Consider the following 15720-nt stretch of genomic DNA (forward strand, 5'->3'; position numbering starts at 1 on the left):
ATTGATGGTTATCACGAGCGAACCACACCAGCAGCGTTATGGCAAAATGAAATAAAAATACAACGATCTAATTTGTTATGTTGATGGAAACAGTTAAGACAAATCAAAAGAAAGAAAAACACCCAAGACTGCTCTTTTAAATCGCCCCAGTGTGCAGGAAATGCAGAGAGCACTGAATGAACTCCCCCCCCAACTAACTTGGAGGAGGCGGTTCCCTCGGCTGACGCTAGGAGCTGTCCGTGGTGCTGAAGCCTCGTCTCTCCATGTGCCGACTGCTCGCGCGGACAGACGGGAATCCGCTTACCGAGCGTCCGCATCAGGCAAAGGCGCCCCTCGCGTTGCGCTCGACCCTCTTCGGCTCGGCTCCACGCTGCGAATTGCAGACCAAGTGTGAACGGTGGTGAACCGTGCGGCTCAGTTTTGGGTCCGTCACGCGATTGAATTTGTCGCTTTTTTTCCTCCCCCCCATCCTCCTTTGTTTTTCTTTAAGCCCTGGAAGTATTCTTTCCCAGCACACGGACGTGTTCTGTTCCAGCGCGAGGAGAGACCTCCACTCAAAGTAGACATGTGTATGAGGCAAGACTCTCAATTGAAGACCCTCTTCGCGGTTTTGGTCCTTACTGCCGCCGTGGCCGACGTGCATGGACGAGGTAGGAACTTGGGGGTTTTGCACGCACTTTGTGGGGATTGTTCCGTGGACTTCCTTTTGTCCAACTGTACGGGGCGAAGGTAGAACCGCGTGCTGGGCAATAACACCGGCTTCACCACGGGCAGATCTACAAGTGTGTATGGGGTGTGCGCCAGCACAATGAACCGTTTCATATAGAATTTATAATTTCCTGTTCTAATTATTCACCATCAAGCTGTTTTGATAAATTATCTGCCCATATTTTAGGCTGCAGAAATAACTCAAATAATAAGCAAGCAGGCAGCATTTATATATATATATATATATATAAAAATATATATTATATATTTATATATTATATATTTATATATTATATATTTATATATTTATATATTATATATATTTATAATCAAGATCCAAGTATTTCCTTACTGCACAGTGTAGCTGATTAGAAGTTACAGACCCTCACATTTTTCGTCAGGGTAATATTATTTAACATTCAGTTACATAACAATTTACTGTCAATAACCTCTTTAGAGTGCTACAACGACACACACACACACACACACACACACACACACACACACACACACACACACACACACACACGCATTTGGCCACAAGCTACAGCTAAAAAAATGAACATACTTTGAACCATATTTAATGATACATTTTCCCGGTGAGATGCTGGAGTATACAGTCAGGAAGTGACTTGTTTTGGGCATCCAGTTCTGTGTGACAGACGGTGCTCGGTAATAAGACTCTAATCCTCAGGAATTGCTGAAGATTATTGACCAAGCTGTTTGACACAGTTGAGTGCCCGTTGGAAGTGGCGATGCGTTCATGCACAGTGGCCTTGTCCTAATTATTTTTCTATTGTGCCACTGCCCTCACTTTATCATTCTACTATGCAAGCTGTTGGTCTACTTCTATTTTATCTTGTCTGAACGGTTTTAACCATCACCATCACATATAAACATATATATATATAAATGATATATATCTCTTTGCTTTCTCTTGCACTTCCACATAGACATGCGCCACCTTCCAGGTAGTGTGTGCAGATACATTTTGCAATAATGAAAACAACGTGCACCATATACCTATATATTTTTACTTATTTATCCATCAGGCAAGTATGTCAAAGTATGTTAAATATATAGTACAAATACCACCTTGTCTATTCAAGGATCATATAATACACATCACATCTGCAGCTCAAACAAGTATCTCATTACATTTCCACATACATTTAGCATCAGGTAAAGTAGTCTTTAAAGAAGTTTTTTCTAAAATGTCTTTGTGAATACTATTTCTGCCACCTGTTTTATGTTGAAAATGAATGTGATAACTAAACAATATAGTATTTATGAAAATGAATTCACATTTCCTGCTGATATGTAATGACGGGCAATGTGAAATAACAGAACCCATCCTGGACCATCCAAACAACATTTTACACTGTCAACAAAACCTCTGCTGATGGGTATCTAGATGAGGAAAAGTGCTGCGTCCCTTCAACAAAGAATTTCAGAACCGTGCACAAGCATATGGAAAATTAAGTTGTTTGGGATTCAGGTCAACATCCTCAGAAGACTTTTCATATTGTTTAAATGTTTAATAAACTACTCTGAGTAAACACACAAAGTACAGTAGTGCTTGTAAGTAGACGATGAATGCATTTTTTTTGCGCCGACAAATGCACACGTACCAAAAACACACTTGCTTTGCTGTCCCTCCGATTACTCTAGGGAGGGGAAAAATGCACAGAGCACATTTTTTCTAAAAGCAAAAACAATTTCTCCGCCATTGCTTAGCCAGCAAATGTGAAAGATTTAGTAAATTCTCCCTCTAAACACTTGATTCTCGTAGTTTTGAGTTTGCAAGCAGTGAGCAGTGAGGTCTGATTCTGATTCTGTGGCCCACGCCTGTTGTTGACATGCTTCACTCTGTTACCGAGCAGGGAACACAGATAACATCTATTTCACTGTCATCGCATGAGACATTTTACCAACTGTGACAATAGTTTTTCATCTGTAGTGTGCACTTTCAAATGATTATCTCTAGAAAATGTTCCACAAATAAATGTAGCCTAATGTTTGTTATATGGGTCATCTCAATTCTAAGCAACTGATCTAATCTGAACTAATCTACTTCGCCTCATGAATAAAAGAAAGAAAAAAATATTCATTCATAAATATTAAATCTGATTTAAACAAAAAGACGGTCATTCCATGAGAATTATCATTAAATTGTTTGAATTGAGGTATTTTTTGTGTGAAAAAAAGAGGATGTGAAATTGCAACATGTAATAGTTAAGAGGAGATTGCCACAGACCTTTAATTATCTTCATGCGATTCTCTGAGCGACACAGTGACAGAACTTGTTATGGACCTTTGCTTGCATAGACAACCTGAAAGCAACAGCTTTAAGCTGTCATAAAAGGTATCCGTCACATTTACACTCTGATGTAGCATGTAATCAGATTATTACTATCACTTAACAGGAGTGTTAAACTTAAAAAAAATACTATTAAAAGAAACATGCCGTGTACCAGATACGGTGTAAAAAGATTCCGAACCACTGAATCTACACTAAGGTAAAAATCTCTCACAGTGGTTGTTACGTTTATTTCCAACTCCATTTGTCTCAAAGCAGCTCAATAATGATTACATTTTGTAAAATTATTCAAATGAGTACGTCTGATAAAATCCGGACACATAATTAATAGCTAATCATGCACCCATTCAGCGTGGAGAGTTTTTGCTGGCCCCGGTACGGCACTTAAAGTTTTCCACAGTAATGACATTCAGCTGAGCCTATTATCTTTATGCATACATATTATCTCCGCCTGTTAACAATGATCTCTGGCCATTGAGGAGCTGAAGACAGGGATGTTTTATGTATCCTAAAGCTCATTAATATGAGTTATGATTTCCTTGTCGATGAACCCTCTTTGACGTGCCACCGGGTGTTTAAGGAATATGTAGGAGTTTTGGTTTTAATTTATCTGTCAAATGTTGCTCATCATACAAATATACTGCAAGTTAGCTTGTATAAAACAACAACTTTGCTTCCTGTTTTCATGTAGATTTTGTCTTCTTTCAACTAAAACTCTCCTGTGATGCAGAAGTGGACCTGATTTTAGGTAATTGTTGGAAGAGGCGCATATTAAAACCGCAGCATAGTTATTGAGACCGAGAACCTTCCTGCTTTGGTTTTGAAACTTTTTACCAAAATGAAATCAAGTTAATTTAACGTTTTAATGAAGTGTTTACTCATTCAACTCCATAGTGTTTTTCTTGCTAACATCACAGGTTTAGACCCTCACTTTCTGTTTTCCAGCCCAAGAGGTGGGGTTCATATTGACACACGGTGGTGAAACGAGCCCATATCGTGGGAATGAGACGGTAATTCTTTCGTATAGATTGCTGCTTTGAGCGATGTGCTTGAAAAATCCGAATGTCCTATAGTTCCAGGGGTGGCAACAGGAATTATTCAGCACCTGTTTGTTGGATTGCCGGTGATTAACTTCATCAAGGGCTATTCAGCATCTGTGTGCTGTCATAATTAGTTTAACTTTCCCAAGGCCTGTCAATGGTAAATGAGAGTCATTATGCCAGAATGCCCCTCTTCAAGGCTTGGCGCCTGCCTGCCTCAGCCCCTCTCTGTGCCTGTCTCGGTCTCTTTCACTGCCTCCTACGTGGAGCTCACAGCTTGGCTGAATGCGACTCATTTTCCACTCTTCATGTGCAAATGCCGCTCTTTTGCTCTGTGAGAATGTTCTATGCATTCTAATTTGAGTCATTGCCTCATATATTTTCTCAAAAGTGTGGAGCTATACTTGTTGAAAGAAAGGAGGATTTTTTTGCAAGGATCTTTTGGGGATTTCATATCGGCTTTTCTTGGAATGGGTCTCCGACAGCTGGTTCTGCCCCAAAGGTGCCTTCACTAGATCAGGCTGTAGTTCAACTCAATCTGCACATCAGTATTAAAATTGAGATTCGCAGGGCGGAAAGCGGTTGGTTTATTTCTTTTCCTCGTATCCTTGCTGTGTGGTCAAAATGCAACATCAGCTTTAAAAATGAGGGCAACCGGCTGTGTTGTATGAATAGTGATATAACTATTTTTTATCATCAGTTTCTTTGTCAGGTTCTCTTTCGTCCACCGTGTTTCATTTAACATTTTGCTTTTCATTTTCTTTTCAGGGATGAGTGGTTGCCATTTGTTTGCTCCTTTGTAATTGAACATTTAGCCGCCCCTGTTTTGTGGGAGACTAACTAATTAACTAAAAGCATTATATCAACAGGATTTTTTCTAATATAATTGCTTTGTTAACATATTGGATAAATATGCATGCACACAACCTGCATGAACTATATTTGTAAAATCTCTAAATGAAATGCCATCAACACTCTCATCATTAAAACATCTGTTCAGATATGTGTTGGCTACTTGACCATCAGCCAATAAAGCAAGAAACAGGAACAGGTTTTACAGGCCGTTAAAACTAAATGTATGAGAAAATACAGAAAAATAAAGCAAAACGTAATTGTTTTGGTGTATAAAATCGACTAATTAATTTAAGCTCTTAACCCTAAGTCTATAATAAATAAAGAATACAGTTATACTTTACAAAACCCTTAATATTCTTAGTCAAGTATTTTCTCATACACCGTTCACATGGGGCATTTTAGATAGACCTGACATATGTTATTTTGTTTAGATAATTATGTAAAACGCTTTTCCAACAAACCTGTGTTTTGGCTCAACACAATCATCTCTTCAGAGATTTAAAGTTAACAGTTTACAATTCATATGTTATCATTTACCCTTTGCAGAGGAGAGACATTTCCTCAGGATCGGACGCAGGCACCCAGCCGCTTATAAAATCCGTCACCCCGAGCAGAGGACTGGGACTGGACCTCCAGCAAGGAGGGCAATTCACTCTGCGAAAACCAGAGGGTCACATTTACTTTATCGCAACTGAGGATCCCCCTTTAATGGCAAAACCCCCCTAAATCAAGCAATGTCTAACGCTTTGTCAAAGCAGTACATCGCTTGCTTACTTCTACCTACTTTGCCTTCGGCCTTACGCCTTATCGATCCCACCAGTCGTCCACCGACAAAAGCAGTCACTGTGGTTTGCCTCCTCCGGACCAGGTCTCTTTTTTTCTCCACAACTTTAACGCTCCGCCTGGCCTTGTGCACACCTCTCTAATCAGGACTGGCGTGTTTTGCGGCTGCAGTGAGGATGGCTCTCTGAAACGATTAGGCTTGGGGACAGCTCCGGCTCTCTTCCCCTCTTCTCCACGCCACATTCCATCTAGAAGGTATTTCATCTGCGGCCATGGGAAGGCTTACGCGGGGTCTGAGAACGCCGGGCGAAAAGTAGCAGGTAATAGGCTGTGTAATGTGTTTGGGGGAGTAGTTTTAGTATTCACCGTTAGCGCTGACCTCTGACAGGCTGAGCCACCCCCACGGTAATTTCTTCTAAAAAGATGTAATTGAATTCATCAGGATGAGTAAACATATTATAAGTAGCAACTGAAGATAACACTGTTGTGGATAGATCAAGGAAGGGGATAGTAGCTCTGTAAGTAATTGAAAATAGCCAAAGACAAACATAGGCGAAGAAAGTCTGCAGCTTGGCTGCTTCTTAAACAACGTCTGTCTTGATTTGAACTACTGCAAGCTGATCATCACATCCCCGAAAGCATCGAATTATTTCAGTGGAAGCGGCGCTGGCTGAAACAAAGCTAAGTATCACAAGCAAAAATCCATTCCCGAGCCTTCTCCTCTGCTGACGTTTCTCAGCTCACACCACACAGACAAAGAGCGGAGGGACACGATGTCACCCTGAGCCTTGTGTTCCGTAGCGAGATGTATTGAAGCGTCGTCCCCGAGGATCCTTGTGTATAATTTAGAGGTTCTAACATCGACCGCCATCGTCAAATATCGAACATTGTCAGTCCTAGCAACTGGCGGGTGGTCGGGCAATTGTCTGTCAGTAACAAGGCGGTCCTCTGCCGCCGCTTCTCTCCCGGTGATGGAGAGCCGGCTCATTGTGGCCGTTCTCATCTGTCAAAGCAGCGAGCAGCCGAGAGAAAACCCGTCCTCAAGAATGGATTAGTTAGCAGGGAAAAAGATGGAGCTCTGTTAGACCACGGCGTCCATTGCTGGCTTTTTGTGTTAAGACCTGGCCGATGGATTTGGAAGCCACTAATAGTTTTTTAAGATGCTGGATGAAAACAATGGCGACATGATGTTTAGCATCATCGAAAGCCTGGCTGCTTGGAAGGATTAAGTCCAAAATTCTGAAAGCAAACGGAAGAAGGAAAAGAGATTCTGCCAGTAGGGATGATCCTTACCAAAGATTTTAACTTTTGAGTTCACTCTAAACTGTATTCAGGAAGAGAACACAACATTTACGTTAACATTAAGAAGAAAAAATGAAAAAATGAAAGCCAATTACACACCTTCATTTTGCCGGCAACAGTATCAAACTGCTGCTTGCTTACTTTTTATTCATTGCTCAAGGTATTGCAGCGCTCTAGGCCGGAAAATAATGACAATAATAATGTACATATTTTTTTACCGTTTGATAAAATGTTTGCTTTATTGTTTTGAATTATTATCAATATTATCTTGTGTAATTTTGGCCCCTTACATGTACAGCAATATTTTGAATAGTAATTAAATATCTTTGTCCTTACTGCCATAGATTATTATTTACCCTCCCTGTTATTATTTATTTCTCAGCTCCTCAGGGGTATAATCCTTGCAGAACATTAACCAACCTTTCGGCTGATGAATTGGTTTATTTTTAGAACATACAGCATGATCAGTAGGGGAAATAAAAAAGAGAACCTTTTTTCAGGTGATTTTTGATGTGCTCTACTGTTGAATCTACATTTTTTTGCGCTGTACTATAAAGTATTATTGCATTACATTTGTTTTGTACAAGAAAGGGAGACAAGAACTGCTTTTTCCTCTGCAGTTTGCAGTATGTCAGAAGCCAACGTATAGCAGATTTGGATGCACATATGAATGTTTCTATATAGTGTTGTAATATGTTTTCATACATGATTCAGTAAATTATGTAAATATCTGTAGGATCAGCCTCAGAGGGGAAATTCTACAGCTTCTTGCAATCACAATTGCATCCACAAGAACAGTGTAAAAAGCATTTGACACACTTTTGGACCAAGTTTTTTAAACACCCAGCTGGCGACTGAAGTAGGTGGTGCACTTGATATGACAGAAGCAGTACAGTAAACTAAAAGAAACAAGACACGGTAGACAAACACTGGCAAGGAGAGTCACAAAAAGCAAGGTTATCTGACAAAAAATGGGTTGTAATGAGATGCATCTGCTAGCAGCTGGTCACAAAGGCTGATGAGGAGGAGAGAAGCCACAGGTGTGAGGGACAGCGGGACAAACTAACGACACCTGGTGGACTGGTGCGTCCGTCTGTCTTCTTTTCACGGAGACGTTGACAAGTCACAGTAGGAAAGCACGTGTAATAATATAATTAATGATGGCTAAATTTACATCTTAGCTGCGACGGTTTAATGGTCCTGTTAAGGTGCATTCTGGCTGACTGTCACACTGGGAAGGTTTACTGTGTCTATGTCTGCTTTATGCAATTACTTTCGTTCAGATTCTTCATTGACAAACCTGCCTGTATGCAATCTATGAAGCTGTTACCCAGAGATAGTTGGCATGCAACTACAGTTAAGAGCTAGCCCGGCTCTGTCAAGTAAAAAATTCAACTCAAATTCTTCTATATAGCATATTAATGATATTCTAAGCTTACATACAAACATAACAATAGCCGCATCTTAAGAGAATAATCAATTAGATCTGCTGAAGCCGACACATGTTAAAACCAGAACATATGTCAATGTTTGCTAGAATGTAGATGTAGGAATGTTATTCAACCATTTCAAAGAGTTTTCTCTCTTTCAGTATTTTTAGAACACTTAAATTACACAATTACATTTACCTGAGAAACTCAATGCAGTACATCGAGAACTCTGCTGCTTGTAAGCCCTCCATAATCAGGCCCCCCTCCTACCTCACCGACCTGCTCCATCAGCACCCTCTGTGCCGCTCCGATGCCCTCCTCTTCCTCCCTCCTCCTCCTCCCTCTGCCGGTCAGGACCAAGCACCGGACATGGAGGCGACAGAGCCCCCCCCCCCCCCCCCGACCACATCCAAGACGAACACAATCTCAATGTTCAAATCCGAAACCAAAACTCACCTCTGCAAAACGGCCTTTAATGTCTGACTAATGCTGTCTCTGAGTGCTATAAAAAGCGCTCTTCAAATGAAATATGTTTTATTATTATAGTATTATGGAGTTATGGAGTTATGGAGTATGGAAACATTTTAGCTACCTAGTTTATGTACATGAAATTTCAATGAGTTAATACCGAGGTAGAAACTGATTTTCCGGTGGTTTGCTCCCATCACAATGTAGAAAAAAGAAGACAAGAAAAAGACCAAAAAATACAGCAAGAACAACAACATAATTGCATTAGTAGGTGAACTATATGCTGACCTAGCGTATTTTTCATTTTTTCCACACTGAAACATGGTTAGCATCATAAACGCATCTCTGGTTTAGTGGAGCCTGTTATGTGGGAACAACCCCCCCCCCCCCCCCCCCCCCGATTTTTATCAGAAAGCTGCCTTGGGAAAAGCAGAGCAAATATTCTTTGAAAAGGTTTTTTCTTAACAAATGCTGTATCGAGGGCACTCTCAAGCTTCTTGAGTTCTTTTCATTTCGATGTCTTTATTTTAAATCAAATATTCTGCTACATGTTGGGTTTTTCATCAAGACAGAATTAGAAAAACTGAATTTACACTGTGTGAAGGCAGCTGTTGAGACAATCAATGGGTTGGACTCTCCAGTACACTGGAGTCTTTGAAAAATGCACTTGTTTCTCATTTTCCTTCTACACACAATTCAGGGTAAGACGGTTGTACTCAAAGTTGCCGATCTCACGTTGAGAGAAGTAGAGCATTTTCGATGCAGATCACAGCTTTGAGGGTACACCCAGTGTTTTCAAGACAGGGTTTGTGCCTCGGCTTGACTAACGTAGCATGTTACAAACAATTTGACAAGGGGGATGCGAAAGTGAGAGCAGCGTTGCGGAGAAGGGGAGAGGAATGAAAGCGAAGTCGCTGGGAATCTTCTCCACTTCCATTTATATTAGGGAAAACATGAGCTTTTATCTAAAGTGCCTGAGCGATCCGGCCAGGCTCAAAACTACAACCCTGAAAATGTTAATATTGAGAGATGGTAACCAGGGAAGTGTCATGTTATTTTATGCCTGGATGTACACAATAAGGAGGACGTTCGAAAATAGCCTGCTAATGTCAGTGACCGGTCCTGCTTGAAGGTGATGCTGATGGTGTTGTTTAGCTGAACTTATTGTATGTCCCTGTCAAAGTAGTCTCATCCGGCAAGTAAATAAATCTAGACAAGGTTCTATCAAAGCTGGAGAAAAAAAAAAAAAGTCATTATAAAAGCACACCACTTGGCTCCAGAGCAATTACCTTCTGTAAATGAAGCTCAGTCTGTTCCGCGAGTTGCTCACACTGTGCAGGCGCTTTGCACATACACTGTGTCAACGAAGCAGCACGGGCCTCTGTTTGGAGGGTGCGAGGCTGTTTACCTTTGTTGCTGTGTGGATTGATGAGGTGGTTGAGGCAGAGGCGAGGGCATGATGTGAATAGTCGGGGTATTACTGTGGAAAGAGGCGTTTTCCCCCGCTCGCGGGCGGCTAACTGAGTTTGACAAAGCTGTTTCTGCTGAGAGGCTATAGGGACGCCGCCTGGCCCCGCTCCAGGATCTGAATGTGGATGCACATTTGAGGTAGTGATGAAAGGGAAAGCAGAGACAGGAGGGAGGATTCAGCTAACACCGCACTGTAAGTCGGCGCATAGTTAGTTTGGTTTTTCAGGTTTGTGGAGAGAATACAAATTTGACTTCCAGAGAGCTTTATTCAATTTTAAGCTTGGTGTGTGATATATTTTTATGCCACTGTGGTGGTGACAGCCTTGGCCAGAGGCATTGTGATTTTGAGATTGTCTGTCCGTCTCTCCATTCCAAAGAACACAACTTCTCAGGAACGCCTGGGGAGAAATTATTGGATTTGGCACAGATGTCCACTTGAATGATGAGCTGAGTAGATTTTTGTGGCCAAAAGGTCAAGGTCACTGACCTTATTGCCGCCCCCATATTGCAAACATAATGTCTCAGGAAGGCTATGAGCAAATTTCTTCGCATTTTTATAACATAATACCGCTCTTTTTAAAAGGAAGATTTTTGAAGAGAAAACGGATCAGATTGAAGAGCTTTTGTCGGAAGAAATACGGAAATATGACCACTTATACAAACCGTCAATGTCGGCTCATAAGGACGAGCAGATGGCCTCCCATTCATGGAGGGAAACGTCGGTTTGCCGGTCGAGGGGTGTGCAAAGTTGTGGAGGAAAATACGGGACAAATATGTCCGCGATGAAAAGCGCCACCAACTGTCTTTGGGTTGAGATTGCCCTCTCTGCCATCCTTCAGGTGTATGTGGACAACAAGACCGAGTACATAAACAAACCAACGACTTCCCCACACAAAGACGGCATCCTCTAGGTCGACAAAAAACGTTCTGGCGGTGAATTGCTTTGCAACACGCGCAACCCTTTTAGAACCATGAATTAAAACGAGTCCATCGATACAACTGCGCGAAAAAAGCCACAGTTGCAGAACCATGTCAGAGCCTTGAGACCTCGCACGGTTCACATAAATATATTATAAAATAAAATAAAAATAACTGTATATAGGTGTATTCAATCTGCCTCTCAAGTGTAAAAGGAGGAGCGCTTCACTCCTCACTGATGTTTTGTACTGTTCATAATTCATTCCTTCGGCTGCAGTAGGCTCTCTTTGAATTGGTCTTCCTTTTCTTAGATTGTCGAGTAATTTGACTTTTGGTGTTGTGGAATTATCCATTTCAAATTGTATGCATCCCTATGGCTTTTATAGGAGACAAGCCACTATGTGATTTTAACACAGCTCCAACTGCCGAGCAAATTGGATTAAACGTCATGCTGTGGTTCTGGAGTAATTTTATTCCGCAGCCTTTCCTTTCGTTCATGGTTACATGCGCTCTCTATATCGCTATCGCCATTGTCGATATCGTTAAGGGCACTCTCGGTCATTTTTAACTCAAACAAACTTAACTATGGTCTTTTTCATGTTTACTAAACTCAACTGTAGATAAAAGGAAGGTTTCCAGCCCGCTGGATTTGTCACCCTATAATCCAATGGGATTTGCGAGCTCACATTTCATTTCACAGGACAAGCCATTCTGCCCAAACTGATTATGAAAGCAAATATGGGGACAAGCTATAGGCAAACACGTTCTAATGGGTTTTTTTCTATGCATTTGCCTCTACATGCCACCGCCTGCAAACTGTGGGGATCTAAAAGGGTTGGATAGTCACAGTTTTGGAAACTCAAAATGATTGATGTAACAAAAATAAAAGAATTTCTCTTCAATGGAGAAATGTATGAAGGGAACAATTATGTATTTTGTACATTCTAATACCGGTTAAATGATTTGAATAATGGTTCAATATTTATAAGAGCGATATTTCCCTTAACTGGTTGGCCGGAGCATTATTAAAGTTAAGTTGATGTTTGCAGTTGTATTGTTATAGTCGCTGAGTAAACGCAACGCCTGTCCAATTTATTATAATATATTCCTAAAAACAAGTGTTCTTTACTCCTTCATTATTATTTTCATTTTCCCCTCTATTGTCTTCAAAAGTTGTTACGGGCAGAGAGTTTTTAAAACAAAATTATTGACAAAGGCAGAAGACAGAGGAAGCTGAGAGGTGTGACATTCACCCTTTTCATTGACTCGTGAATAGATCCTCAGAATAGAAGCTTTTTAATAGATCCTTGGGGAAGGAAAATCTTGTTGTTTCCATGGTAATATAGGTAAGAATTTGCTGCTTGCGGGGAGTAATTCAATAAAGAAACTACTTTGAATGAGGCGAACGCTCGTGGTAGGGAATCTACAGCAAAAAGAAGTCTTCAATGATTGTTGGAATGGAGTGGCAGAAGGGAAAGCAACAGAACATGGTAACCGCACAATAAAACACACACACACACACACACACTAACAGATAGCGCCGCCATTTCGCAAATGGATCTGGAAAGGCACTTCAGTATGTTTGCTCTTTGTCTCGGGCCGTCAGAGGATTTGGTGAGCCTGAAGACAAACCGCCCCTTGATCTGAAAGCCCAGAATCATGCAGAAGATAGATCAAAGCCTCGTGGCATCTCCCGAGACGCTTCCACTAGAGTCGGGAAGGGAAAAGAGAGGGCAAAGTTTGTGCTAGTGTGTCTGTGTGCTCAGTGTGTGTAATTAGGGTGGTTTTCTGGTAAACGTGTAGGAGAGGAGATGGATTGGCTGAGAACAGCCACAGAAGAAAATCCTTCCGTCTGGGTCTCGCATCAAGCACCAAGGGGCCCAGTTAGATACCGGGAGGCAAAATGTGGCCTGCTCAATGATGTACGGATGAAAGGACTGGAAAATAGTTACAGAATATGGTTACCCAAAGTAAGAGGAATGGGCGGTTCTGTTCCTCGCTCATGTTATCTGGAATAAAATATAGTTCAAGACTTCATATTTTAAGGTAAATCTCGCTGTATCAGCGTAACCAATAAGAACATTGCAGTGTATTTTGAACGAGGCCCTCAACTTTTTTGCTCCGTAAAGAAATTAAACTGTTGGCACGATCTGCGACTATATTAAATAAAGCATTCAGGCCCTCGCAGGTTTCTTGGCTGTTTTCTGTGTTCAGCTAATGATAAAGCAGAAAGATGTCCTTCTGGCCTTTATTTGAAACACTTCCAGTGAGAGAAGCTTCTTAAATTAATTATGTTTGCCTAATGAATAATTAAGTCAGGGGAAAGATAATTTGGTGTTACGCAGCGAGCCAGACCATTGTGCATGTAGAGGAACCACTGCTTTGTGCGCCTGGCTGATTTCACATCGGGAGAGTGTGAAATGAGAATTAGCAAACAATCTGCCTCCCCTTCCAACACTCGCCATGACTAAAACATCACTGCTGATTATGCCCTGACAAGTGTCAATATGGTACGCCTGTTTGTTAACCACCACAGACAGGTCGGTTATGAGGTCCCATTGTTGTGATTTTAACGTCTTGTGTGTTATTGATTCGCGGTTTGAGTGAAAGCAGATACCAAAGGTTATCTTGTCAGGGTGTAATGTCACAGAAGTTAAGGAATATCTTGAGATAAAGCCGGAATGACAGGAGAACAGATTATTTTCTGATGAATGAGATAAGAGACTAAGAAAAGACATTTAATTATCATCTGTCATCTTCTCTCAGGAGTTAGATGGCGTTACACATCATAACATGATATACGTGCAAAACCTTTATTGGAGAAAATGTTCTTTGTTTTTCTCCTTCACTCTTCAATTAGTGAATAGAGGCCTATACCTCTAATTGGCTAAATGTACCCTGTACTGGCACAGTCTGTGATTTGTATAGGTTTTAAAGGCTTTTTCAATGTATTTAATTACTTAATTTAATCTATAGGCTGGCAGTGTTTACCTTACTTTCCTTCTGTAATGCGTTATCAGCGGTATGAGCTAGCTAGTGGACTAACACTAGCTAGTGCACTTGCTAGTAAATAGCAGTGAGGTACAATAGTAATGGTTTGAGTCCGTTATTCTTGACCTCTGAACATGGGATGAAAAGGCATGTTTTCTTGCCAAACCACACCTCTTTCTTGATGAAACATATGATAAGAAATATTTTATTCAAGATTTTGCAATAAATACAGTTCTATCTGCTTCTAGCAGAGATTGTGCAGCTACCACAGAGAGGAAGGACTTGTATATTGCAGTGAAAATCAAGGTTGCAGGAAGAAAAATGTGAAATAATTAAAAAACGCCCCAAAACTGCCAGGGTTCGAACAGAAAAAACCTAACTAATCTGTGGTGGGATATTCTTTTTTTCCCCATTTCAACGGTGTTTGTGTCTTCTCACTGATATACACACCTCGCTTAGATACGTTGTAAAAAGGAAAAACACCACTGACAGTTTCAGATTTGCTGCCCCCAGTGATTTATAGGCTCTATGAGTCAGTCTGACACAAACACACACAGAGAGAGAGAAAGAGATCCTTTCTATCTGCTTGTCTCTTCCGCTCCGCCTCTTTGTTACTCTCAGGTCATAAAGACTTGCCAAGAAATCATTGGCTCAACAGGGAAAGGGCAAATCCTCTTCAGCCAATTTGAATTCTCCTGAGCCGCCTATTCCAAACTAATTAATAGACATGTCATGAATAAAAGCACTTTGATTATGAAAAGAGGTTGCCCTGTGTCTCCTCTTAGGCTTGTCATTAGTATGAGGACACATGTGGTGTCCTCATACAATACCTCGAGTGTTGCTACCAGCAGCCCGAGACAGCAACCGATGCCCCCTCTTGATTACACTTTTAATGTTTTATTCAGAGCGGGCTACATGGACTCAATGATTAGCTATACCTGTTCCGACAGGAGAGCTCGGTCCAGCAGGACCAGGAGGGCAAGACCAATTCAAAGGGCGAGACACAGAGACATGACACCCTTGAGCCCTCATTCACACTCCCACTGCACCCAATAACCCAATTCCCTCCTTCTCTCTTGGTCAATCAGAATCAGAATCAGAAGCCATTTATTGCCACATATGTTACACTTAGAGGAATTTGACTTGGTGCATTGGTGCAATATAAGAATAAAATATAGGAATAAAGTAAGATAAACTAAAATAAGATATAAATATAAAAGCAGGAATCAACAATGTAAACAAATATAAAATTTAAAGTGACATGCAGAGTGCATCTTCCTGTGCTGTTGCACCACTGTAACCTGCACTGGCTCAGTTACCTGCCCTGCATTGTAGAAAGAGGGGAAATTATATCTTCTTTGTTATTGTGCTTTGATTAAGTTGTCGACTGGGTTTGAGTTGATCTGGTGTTTCACACAAACAAAGGTAGTGTTAA

The 15720-nt window shown here is 41.0% G+C and overlaps 1 protein-coding gene across 4 annotated transcripts in view; it reads left to right on the forward strand.

The window, feature by feature from the left end:
* Positions 1-217: 217 nt before the first annotated feature.
* Positions 218-15720, forward strand: part of LOC120822212 (seizure protein 6 homolog) — a 73988-nt gene continuing 58485 nt past the window's right edge. For all 4 annotated transcript variants that reach the window (XM_040181689.2, XM_078107424.1, XM_078107425.1 and 1 more), the window contains exon 1: positions 218-650. In XM_040181689.2, the coding sequence (XP_040037623.2) occupies positions 566-650 (85 nt within the window). In that variant the 5' untranslated portion in view covers positions 218-565. The remainder of the gene's footprint in view (positions 651-15720) is intronic.

The sequence above is a fragment of the Gasterosteus aculeatus genome, chromosome 7, assembly GCF_964276395.1.
Source record: "Gasterosteus aculeatus chromosome 7, fGasAcu3.hap1.1, whole genome shotgun sequence".
NCBI classification, from domain to species: domain Eukaryota; kingdom Metazoa; phylum Chordata; class Actinopteri; order Perciformes; family Gasterosteidae; genus Gasterosteus; species Gasterosteus aculeatus.